General features: G+C 35.5%; 1 protein-coding gene across 2 annotated transcripts in view; it reads right to left on the bottom strand.

Annotated features, from left to right (window-relative positions):
* The window catches only part of GLRA2 (glycine receptor alpha 2), a 173,943-nt gene that overhangs the window by 129,824 nt on the left and 31,740 nt on the right, over positions 1-12,379 (bottom strand). The window contains exon 3 of one of the 2 annotated variants that reach the window (XM_055338563.1): positions 460-527. In XM_055338563.1, coding sequence (XP_055194538.1) covers positions 460-527 — 68 coding nt within the window. Of the gene's footprint in view, positions 1-296; positions 365-459; positions 528-12,379 lie in introns of both variants that reach the window. The other variant, XM_055338564.1, reaches the window with a different exon arrangement.

Raw genomic sequence — 12,379 nt, 5'->3', positions numbered from 1 at the left:
AATATTTAAAAATGTTACACCATGCTTATTACTGATCATTCTATCTAAATCTAACTAAACAGCAAGTGTTTTCAAAATTTCTCTGTCATGATGGATAAAATATTGTTGAATTTTAAGTAATGAACACTTGACGAATGACTTTCTGAAGTGAAAGTGTATAAATAATTGCTTCCTAGGGGTAAGTAAACTTGGAAATTGGCATTCAGTAAGTGTCCCACTATAAATATAAAACAGTGCTTTCTCGATCCCACATCCCATTCCTTCACACGATGGCTTCAATGCTCAGTCCCACTCACCATTGTAGTTTCTGCTATTGACCCAAAGCTGTTGATAAATATGTTGCAGGTAACATTTACAGGAGGCCCTGCAAGTTGAACAATAAATAGAAAATTTGACAGGTTGTGTTCATGGCATAATCAAGTCACGTTTTTCTGTTGCCAGTGGCATTGTAGCACTTACCATGGTGGTTTCTGTGACCGATCCAAAACTGTTGATAAAAATATTGCAAGTAACGTTTACTGGAGGACCTGCAGAATGCAATAAGAATATTGCAATAGACATTGAAGCAAAAATACAGCTCCATCAACATCTGTGCAAATGACTAGAAATGTAAACTAAATTAAAATGATGGTGAGATTGCAAAAACAAACAAACAAACAAAAAACCAAAAACCAAAAACATTTTACCCAGAGGTTAAGAGTGGTAACATTCCCACTAGCATTTTGAATAATGACAGTTAAACAATGATAACTTACCAGCAGAGTTTTTGGATTTAGAAAATATAAGCTGGAGATCATTAAACTGAATTGACTATCAGTAGCTGCTATCAAAATTGCCTTTTGGGTGGGTGGCATTTTTTGACCTGAGGCTCACCAACATTGTAGACATCAACAGCAGGTGCCCACAGTGATGAAACAGCCTGGGTCATGAGTTCAAATGGAGCTGCGTTTTGAACTCTGGGTGAGTCAGAAGCATCCACCTCCTTTTGCATGACACCCTTTAAATCAGTGGATCAAATTGATTCTCTTGATACCTTTGAATTTTCCCCATTCATTCTTTCTATCCTTTGACCCCCAATGAAAAATGATGTACAGAAATACAAAACCAAAGAACATGCGCTCATTTTAAGAAATAAACTTGGAAATGTCATTTAATGCCAAGATTGTAAAGCAGGGGTTATTAATTCTCAATGTGCTTTCAATAGAGAAACCACTTTTTTCTCCAGAGGCCCATGTGCTAGCTCTCTTTCTCTTGCTCTTCCACCCAAGCACTAACCAGGCCCTTTTCTGCTTAGTGTCTGAGATCAGATGACTACAGGAGTGTCCAGGGGGGTATGGCCGCAGACTCTTGGCTCTTCAATGATAGACATCATTGTCTAATGATTTCCAGTTTCATGTTTTTCTGCAGAATATCTCTATTGCTCTCATGTAGTTACCCCCTAATGTTTTCTGGGATAAGAACACACTGCCATGAACCATCTATTCACTTGCTGCTTTCCCTGGTGGAAAATTGTCTCTCTTCACTTGACATGGTCTCAGCAACCTAGTGCAGGCTACACTCCAATTGGCTCTGTACCAACAAGCCACTAGAATCTAAATAAGGAGGAGTTTAAGTTGAGGTCTCCGGAGCCCTAAGGCTGATAGCAGAACACAGCTGTGGTGGCACTTGAGCACCATCTTTTTAAACTCTACAAGTTGGTGGGTTCCCCAATTCTTTCCTTTGATGAAAGGAAACTGAGGCTAAACAGCTAATTTAAGTCTCCAGGCAAGAACTTTTGGTGAAAGAGATGTATTACACTTTTTTCTTTAACATAACTAATTTTTCTGTTTTTAATGAAAAACAGTTGTGGGTATTTTTTAAATGTTTGTAAGTATAGAATCACAGGCAATACCCTATTACCAACACATATTTCAGCCTACATATTTGAGATATTCCAAGCCTTTTAGTTCATCCCGTCCCCTCTTTATTTCAGCATCTGTCAGGATTACTTCCTGTCCAGGGCCACCTTCTACTCTGCCTCATTTGTTTTTCTCCTTTGGTTACTCAGAACAAAATTAAAATGAATCTCTTCCTTGGCCATAAAATTCTATTCTATAACAAATATATTTTCCTGCTAATAAGAGATAAATTTAGACAAGGTGGAGGCAAGTCATGAGAAATTGTATATGTTTGCTTTTTTCTTCTCTTCACAATAAAATATTTCATTTTAATTAGCCCAACTCAGGATGGAAAACTTTCATGAATTTTTATATACAAGATAGATGAGAAAACGAATGGTGGGGGATAAAGAAACAGGAAAAAGAGAAACGTCATCTTAACGAGGAATTTGAAAATTCAAATATAGATTGTCTGCCACTGTACATTATCCATTTGTATGGCCTCCCCAATTGGCCTGTAAGAATTTAGGAGCCTGGCTCATACCGTCATATATTTATTTTTATCCTTCCCAGTAAATGGCAGTGTGAATATATTGCTGGAACTCAAAATATTTAAGCTACCACATATTGACACACTAAGCACATTTTAAAAAGTATCTAGTATAATCCTCACAAAAGAGGAATTGTTTTACTGCACCAGTACATGTTTTCAGATGAAGAAACTGGTTAAGTAACTTGCTTAAAGTCCTGCTACAGTAATAAGAAAAGCTGACACTCCATGCCTTATGATTGTCATCCCAAAAACCTAAACTTTCAACCACTTTGCTGCACTGCATCCATTACACAATAACCTCTTTCCCTCCTGACCTGCCAACCATGGTATTTTCTGCTGGCTTGTATATTTCTGGGATAATTTGATCCTTTATAGCTGACCTCTTCCATCTCAGGCATTGTCTCAAGTTTCGTTTGCATTTGGATATAAAATCTTGGAAAGAAGAAAAAGCAATTTTTGGATACGGGATTAGCACATGCATATATTAAGAGCTGATACATAAAAAAAGCCTTGCTGTGGGGATCCCTGGTTGGCTCAGCGGTTTAGTGCCTGCCTTCAGCCCAGGGCGTGGTCCTGGAGTCTCGGGATCGAGTCCCACATCAGGCTCCCTGCATGGAACCTGCTTCTCTCTCTGCCTGTGTCTCTGCCTCTCTCTCTCTTTCTCTCTCTCTCTCATGAATAAATAAATAAAATCTTTAAAAAAAACCTTGCTGTGTGCCACTGAGTGCCTCATTCATTCTTCAGTAATTAGGTGCTACCATGTCCCCCATTTTATAGATGAGGAAGCTGAAACACAAAGGTAGTTAATTTTCCCAAGGTCACAGAATTTGTAAGTGGCAGAAATTGCCTAACTTTAAGGACACTTTTCTTAACTGCAGGGGTAAAATGTCTGAGGCCATTGGAATTAGCTCAATGAGAGAAGGTACTGGGACTTGGCCTGCAAGTTCTTTGAGTTAAATGATAGAACTGTTTTTCATTTTTGTTATCCTGATATGTGCGAGCACAACCTTTCATTTATATTGTAGTGCAGTAATCTGCTAAGGTGTTGTAATTAACAAGGACCCATTCTTAGATGTGATCACCAGTGATTGAATGAATGTGTTCTGTAAACTGTAGAAAGAAATAGTTAACACGAGTTAACCTCATGTAATTGGTTTTATCGGCAAAGTTATGATATTCCAAAGTGAACTGGATGAGAACTACATAGGAAAAAGAATTATGTAGACATCTAATCTCTCACATCACTATTTATCCCTTTCTTTCTAAACCTTGTCTCCTCTCTCCCATTTTCACTCTCTCCCTCCCTCTTTCCCTTTCACTCTTTCTTCTTTTATTTTTTACCTTATTGTTTTTTTATTATTTGAGTGTGGGTGACACCCAATGTTATATTAGTTGCAGGGATACAGGATAGTGATTTGACAAGTTTAAACACTATACTATGCTCGCCACAAGTATAGCTACCATCTATCCCCATACATTGTTATTTATAATATCATTGAATACATTCTTTATGCCATGCCTTTTATTTCCGTGATTTTTTCATTTCATAACTGAAAATCTGTATCTTCCTCTCCTTTTGCCCATTTTGCCTATCTCCCACACTCTTCGGCAATCATTAGTTTGTTCATTAGAACAATTCTAAATCATTAGAATCATTTGTTCTCTGTGTTTATGGGGCTGATTCTGCTTATTTGTTTCATTATTTTTAGATTCCACATTTGAGTGAAATCATGCAGTATTTGTCTTTCTCAGTCTGGCTTATTTTAGTATAATACCCTCTAGGTCCATCCATGTCACAAATTGCACAGTCTCATCCTTTTTATGGCTGCATAATACCCGTGTGTGTGTGTGCGTGCGCGCGCGCATGTGCCACATCTTCCTTATCTATTCATCTATCAATGGACTCAGGTTGCTTCTGTATCTTGACTATTGTAAATAATGCTGCCATAAACATAGGGGTGCATATATCCTTTCAAATTAATGCTTTTGTCTTCTTTGGGTAAATGCTCAGTAGTGGAATTATTGGATCTTACGGTAATTCTATTTTTAAGTTTGTGAGGAACCTTCATACTCTTCCACAGTGGCTGTGCCAATTTGCATTTCCACCAACAGTGTATGAGGGTTCCTTTTCTTCCAAATCCTTGCCAACACTTGTTATTTCTTGTCTTTTTTATTTTAACCATTCTCACAGATCTAAGGTAATATTTCATTGAGGTTTTGATTTGCATTTCCCTGATGATTAGTGATGTTGAGCGCCTTTTCATGTGTCTGTTGGCCATCTGGATGTCTTCTTTGGAAAATGTCTATTTAGGTCCTCTACTCACTTTTTAATTGGGTTGTTTTTATGGTGTTGAGTTGTATATTAAATTCTTAATATATTTTGGATATTAACCCCTTATTGGTCATATAATTTGGAAATATCCTGTCTCATTCAGTAGGTTGCCTTTTTATTTTATTGATGGTTTCCTTCATTGTGCAAAAGCATTTTATTTTGATGTAGTCCTAATAGCTTATTTTTGCTTTTGTTTCCCTTGCCTTTCTAGACATAGCTAGAAAAATGTTGTTACAACTGATGTCAGAGAAATTATTATCACCATTCTCTTCTAAGATTTTTACAATTTCAGGTCTCATATTTAGGTCTTTAAGCCATTTTGAGTTTATTTTTGTGTATGGTGTTAGAAAGTGGTCCAATTTCATTCTTTTGCATGTAGCTGTCCAGTTTCCCTGGCACCATTTATTGAAGAGGCCTTCTTTTCCTCATTGTATATTCTTTCCTCCTTTGTCATATGTTAATTGACCATATAAGTGTGAGTTTATTTCTGGGCTCTATTCTGTTCCATTGATCTATGTGTCTCTTTTTGTGGCGGTACTATACTGTTTTGATTACCATAGCTTTGTAGTATATTCTTGAAATCTAGAATTGTGATACATCCAGCTTTGTTTTTTCTTTCTCAAGATTGCTTTGGCTAACATGAAAAAATGCTCTGCATCACTTGGCATTAGGGAAATACAAATCAAAACCACCATGAGATACCACCTCACACCAGTGAGAATGGTGAAAATTAACAAGACAGGAAACAACACATGTTGGAGAGGATATGGAGAAAGGAGAACCCTCTTGCACTGTTGGTAGGAATGAGAACTGGTACAGATACTCTGGAAAACTGTGTGGAGGTTCCTCAAAGAGTTAAAAATAGAGCTACCCTATGACCCAGCAATTGCACTGCTGGGGATTTACCCCAAAGATACAGATGCAGTGAAAAACCAAGACACCTGCACCCCAATGTTTATAGCAGCAATGTCCACAATAGCCAAACTGTGGAAGGAGCCTCGGTGTCCATCGAAAGATGAATGGATAAAGAAGCTGTGGTCTATGTATACAATGGAATATTCCTCAGCATTAGAAATGACCATTTGCTTCAATGTGGATAGAACTGGAGGGTATTATGCTGAGTGAAGTAAGTCAGTTGGAGAAGGACAATCATCATATGGTTTCACTCATACAGGGAATATAAAAAATAGTGAAAGGGATCATAGGGGAAAGGAGAGAAAATGAGTGGGAAATATCAGGGAGGGTGATGGAACAGGAGAGACTCCTAACTCTGGGAAACTAACAAGGGGTGGTGGAAGGGGAGGTGGGTGGGGGGACGGGGGGACGGGGTGACTGGGTGACAGGCACTGAGGAGGGCACTTGATGGAATGAGCACTGGTTGTTATGCTATATGTTGGCAAGCCAAACTCCAATAAAAAATATACAAAAAAAGATTGCTTTAGCTGTTTGGGATCTTTTGTGGTTCCATAGAAATTTTAGTATTATTTGTTCTAGTTTTGTGAAAAATGTTGTTTTTTTATAGGCTTTGCATTGACTCTTTTTGCCTTGTTCTTATGAGAGAGTGATCTTGCCATAACTCAAGTATATAATTCAAATATAAATGGAGGTAGATTTGGCACATGGTAAAGAGATTTCAGATACTTTCAACGTATTTGGAAGAAAGCCTCCCTTCCCTGACCCCCAGCACAAAGATGACAAGCCCCAACCTATACTGATCCTCTTTGTTGCTATATATCACTCTCTCAGATTATATTCTTTGGGGTAAGGCATTTGTCTTGATAGCCCAAGTGAAACTACAGTTATGCTATTTGAGAGGAGTAGAGTTATCAATTCTTGTCTATTCACATCTTCACTTTTGGATAATTTGATTAAATTGGCTGTAGAAGAAACAGGATCACAATTAATAACACATCCAACTATTTATTTTATCCCCTGCTATTCAAACTGTAGTGGGAAGATCAGCAGAATCAGTACCACCTGGGAGCTTGTTGAAAATGCACACTCTCCAGCCCCATTTAAGTCCTGCTGAAGCGGTCTGCACTTTAACAAGGGAGAATTGTTCCTACAGTTAATTTCTCCTCCTCCCCTTCAAAATCAAGATCACTTGTACTTTGCTTCAGTCTTTCATGAGTGTTCCTTGAAATGTTAACTCTAGTCCATTAATAAAACTACTAAGGTCAGACAAGTTTCTTTAATATAGGTTCCTCCAAATTTGGGCAACCATTAACCACTATCTAGTTCCAAAATTTTTCCATCACTTCAAACAGAAACTTTGTAACTATTAACTGATAACTCCCTATTCTCCTCTCTCTCCAGACACTGGTAACTTCTTACCTACTTTCTGTCACTTCGAGTTTGTCTATTCAAGGTATTCCATGTAAGTGGAATCATACAATATTTGTCCTTTGTTCTGGCTTCTTTCACTTAGCATAATGCTTTTAAAGTTCATTCATGGTGTTGCATGTACCAGAACTTCTTTCCTTTTTATGACTATATAATCATTGTATGTATATACTAAAGTTTGTTTATTTATTCATTTATTAATGGAAACTTGGATTTTTTTTCACCCATTGGCTATTGTGAGTAATGCTGCAATGAAATGTTTGAGTTCCTACTTTCAGTTTTTTTGGATATATATCCAGGAGTGGAATTACTGGGTCTTATGATAATTTTATGCTTAACTTTTTAAGGAACTGTCATACTGTTTTCTACAGTGGCTACACTATCTTACATTGCCACGAGCAATGCTTGAGTATTCCAATTTCTCCACATCTTTGCCAAAGCTTATTTTCATATCATCTGAGTAGGTGTGAGGGGATATTTTTTTTTGTGAGGGGATATTTTATTGTGATTTTGACTTTCATTTCCCCAATAACTAGTGACATTGAACATCTTTTGTTGTGATTAGTGGCCATCATTTTGGAGAAAAGTCTATTCAAGTCCTTTGCCCTTTTTGTATTGGGTGGGTTGTCTTTCTGTTGTTGAGTTGCAGGAGTTCTTTATATATTGTGTATATTAAACCCTTCTCAGATATATGATTTGCAAATATTTTCTCTCATTCAGTAGGTTGTCTCTACTCTTTCTTGATAATGTGCTTTGGTGCACAACAGTTTTTAGATTTGGTGAAGTCCAAATTACTTATTTTTGTTGTTGTTGTTGTTGCTTGTGTTTTAGTGTGATAAAAAATTAATAGTCAAATCCATGGTCATGAAGATTTACCTGTATTTTTTCCTTTAAGAGTTTAATGGTTCAGCTCTCATATTTAGGCTGTTGATTCATTTTGAGACAATTTTTGTATGTGGTGTGTGATAGAGCTCCAACTTCATTCTTTTGCATTTTGAAAGTCTAGTTGGGTATTATGCTAGGTGAAATAAATCAGATGAAGAAAGACAAATGCCATATGATTTCACCTATGTGTGGAATCTAAAACAACAAAACAAAACAAATGAACAAACAAAAACAAAACTCTTCAAAGTTGAATTTGTTTTGTTAATTTCATTTTTTTTTTTAGAGAACAAAAGACCATGTATACAAGTTGGAGAAGGGGCAGAAGGAGAGGGAGAGAATCTTAAGCAGGCTCCATGCCCAGTGTGAAGCCCGACATAGAGCCAATCTCATGACCCTGAGATCATGACCTGAGCTGAAATCAAGAGTTGGTTGCTTAACCAACTAAGCCACCCAGGCGCCCCTTTTTTGCTAACATATTTTGAGGATTTTTGTATCTATATTCATGAAGGATATTGGTCTGTGATTTTCTTTTCTTGTGGTGTCTTTGTATGGCTTTGGTATCAGGATAATGTTGGCCCTATAGAACAAGTTTGGAAGTGTTCTTTCGTTTTTTTATTTCTTGAAGAGTTTGAGAAGTTTAATTTTTTTTAAATGTTTGGAATAGTTTACCAGTGAAGCTATCTGATCCTGAATTTCTCTTTGTTGGAAGGTTTTTGATTACTCATTCAATCTCTTTACTTGTTACAAGTATGTTGAGATTTTCTATTTCATCTTCAGTTTACGTAATTTTTGTTTCTAGTTATTTGTCCATTTCATCTAGGTTATCCAATGTGTTTATAATCTTCTCTTATAATTATTTTTGCTTCTGCAAGGTCAGTATTAATGCCCCCACTTTTATTTCTGATTTTAGTTATTAGAGTCTTCTCTTTTTTTCTTTGTCAGTCTACCTAAAGGTCTGTAATTTTTGTTGATCTTTTAAAATAACCAATTTTTGGTTTTGTTGATTCTCTAATTGCTTTTCTATTTTTTTCTCCACTCTATTATTTACTTTTTTGGAGAGCTTTGGGCTTATTTTGATCTTCTTTTTCTAGTTCCCTAAAATACATAAGATTAGGTTATTGATTCAAGATCCTTCTCTTTTAATGTAGGCGTTTACATTACAAATTTCCCTTTGAGCACTACCTTCACTTCATCTCATAAGTTTTGGTATGTTGCATTTTTGTTTTCATTCATTTCTAATTTCCTTGTGATTTCTTCTTTGATGCATGAGTTGAGAATGTGTTGATTTCCAAAGATTTGTGAATTTTCTGGTTTTCCTTTTACTGTTGATTTTTAGCTTCATTGCACTATGGTTGGAAGAGATAATTTTTATGATTTTAATCTTTAAAAATGCATTAAGATTTATTTTGTGGTTCAATATATGGTCTATCCTGGAGGATGTTCCATGTGCACTTGAGAAGAATGTGTATTCTACTGTTGCTGGGAGGAGCATTCTATATATGTTTGTTAGATCTAGTTGATTTATAGTGTTGCTCACATCATCTATTACCTTATTGACCTCTGTGTAGATGCTCTATCCATTACTGAAAATGCTGTATTAAAGTCTCCAATTATTACTGGAGAAGTATTATTTCTCCCATCATTTCTATCAAGGTTTTTTTCATGTATTTTGGGGGCTCCATTATTTGGTGCATTTACTTTTAGAACTGCTATATCATTTTGATGATTTGACCCTTTTATCAATATATAGTGTCAATCTTTTGTCTTTTACTTATAGTGTATTTTGTCTGATGTTAGTATAACCATCTCAATTCTCTTTTGAAGACTACATAGAATACCTATTTCCATCTCTTCACTGTCACTACCTCACTACTTACATCTTTGGATCTAAAGTGAGGCTCTTGTAGATAGCATATAGTAGCATCATATTTTATTTTATCCATTCTTACAGTCTGTCTTTTGATTGGGGAGTTTAATCCATTTACATTAAAATAAACTACTGATAAGGAATGACTTATATCTGCCATTTGGTATTTGATCTCTATATATCTTACTGCTTTTTTTGTCTTTCATTTCTTCTTTTACTATTCTCTTTTGTGTTTGGTTGACCTTTTTGTAGTGAATCATTTTGATTCTCTTTTATTTCTTTTTTGTATACTTCTTTTTTTGTAAATTAAATCTTTTTTATCATTTAAATTCTATTAGCCAACATATAGTACATCATTAGTTTCAGATTTAGTTTTCAATAATTTATCAGTTGCATATAACACCCAGTGCTCATCACATCACACACTTATTAAATATTTTCTTTGTGGTTACCATGGGGATGACATTTAGCACCCTAAATTTATAACAGTTTTCTATGAATTGATACCAACTAAACTTCAATAACATACAGAAACTCTACTGCCATACAGCTACATCCTCCTCCCTTTATGTGCTATTGTCACAAATTAAATATTTATTCATTGTGTGCTCAGTAGCATAGATTAACACCTTTTAAATGTATTTGTCTCTTAAATCCTAGGGGAGGGAAAAATGGAATTACAAACCAAAATTACCATAATACTGTTTTATATTTGCTCATGATTTACTTTTACCAGAAATTTTTATTTCTTCATTAGGTTTTATTTATTTATTTTTTTTTTTGCTGTTTCTTTCCATTAGGTTTTAAATTACTGTCTAGTACCCTTTCATTTCAACCTGAAGGTCTCTCTTTATCATTTCTTGTAGGGTCGATCTATTGTAATGAACTCTTACAGCTTTTGTTCATCTGAAAATGTCTTTATGTCTTCATTTGTGAAAAACAATTTTGTTGTAAATCAGCTTCTAAGCTCCCAGTTAATATTTTTTCCCTCCCTTCCAGCACTTAAAATATATCATCCCATTGTCTTCCAGCCTCCAAGGTTTCACTGGAAAATAAGCTAATAATTGTATTGGGGAATCCTGTGTAAATAATGAGTTGTTTTTCTCTTGCTGTTTTAAAAATCCTCTCATTGCCATTGACTTTAAACAGATTGATTATAAATGTTCTCAGAAGTGTAGGCCCCTTTCAGTTTTCCTACTTGGAGTTCGTTGAGGATTTTGGATTTGTAGATTTATGTTTTCATCAAATTTGGGGAGCCATTATTTATTTAAATACTCTATTCAAATATTCAGATATTCTTCCCACCTCTTCCTTTCTCACTTCTCCTTCTTGAACTCCCAGAATGTATATGGTGGTACATTTGGTGGTATCCCATTGGTGAACTTGAGTAAAATGTGTATTCTACTATTGTTGAGCAGAGCATTTGTTCAGTTTTGCTCATTCTTTTTCCTTTATGCCCCTCAGACTCAATAATTCAGTTGCTCCATCTTCAAGTTAACTGGTTCTTTCTTCTTCCTGCTTAAATCTATTGTTGACTTCTCTAGTGAATTCTCCATTTCTGTTACTATATTTTTCATTATGTGTGGTTCTTTATATTTTCTCTCTTTATCAATAGTCTCATTTTGTTCATCACTTTTCTGATTTCCATTAATTCTATTTTTTTTTTGGTTTTCCTTTGGACCTTTAAACATATTTAAGACAATTATTTTAAAGACTTTGTTTAGTAATGTCTGGACTTCCTCAGTGACAATTTCTGTTAATTTATTTTTGTTCCTTTGAATGGAACATACTTTCCTGTTACTTTGTATGCTTTGTAATTTTTGTTGATAATTGGACATTTGAATATTATAATGTGAAAACTCTTGAAGTCAGATTCTCTCCTTTCCCCAGAGTTTGCTGGATGTTTTGATTGTTGTCAAATATATAGTATATAATATAGTAGTCTATCTGTTTACTGAGTTTCCCAAATTTTTTTTGCAAAGGCTATGTTCCTTCTCACATGTGGCCATTGTAGTCTCTGTACCTCAGCTTGTGTTCAATGAGAGTTTGACAGATATTTCTGTGAACACCAAGAGCTAACAAATCAGCCAGGCAACCAACCAAACAAATGAAACACACCTTTCCCAATATGCAGATTGTCTCTGTGCTGGAGCATTCCTTTAATACCTAACCAGTCTTGAACTGAACCTACCGATCAGCCCAAGGTGAAATCTTAGGATCTGCTAAGGTCTTTTCTGAGGGTGCATCTTTCCCTGAGAATGCACATGGCTTTCAAAATTCCTCTGCATACATGGCTGATTTGAATTTCCTAATTTCCCTAAGAAAATTTCCTCAGCTTTCACTCTCAGGCCTTACATGGTCTATTGTATATTTCAGTTGTAATCTTTTGCCCAGGCATCTGAAGGTTTTTAGTGGTTTTTGCATTGTTTTTTACCACTTGCTGTTTTTCCATTCTGAGTTCCAAGTTAGTTAGAACAGAGGTAAGCAATGTTATGGGTTGAATTCTATCTGCACTCCTCCAT

This window comes from Nyctereutes procyonoides, unplaced genomic scaffold (assembly GCF_905146905.1).
Source record: "Nyctereutes procyonoides isolate TBG_1078 unplaced genomic scaffold, NYPRO_anot_genome, whole genome shotgun sequence".
Lineage (NCBI taxonomy): Eukaryota > Metazoa > Chordata > Mammalia > Carnivora > Canidae > Nyctereutes > Nyctereutes procyonoides.
This window is presented reverse-complemented; position numbering and strand designations above follow the sequence as displayed.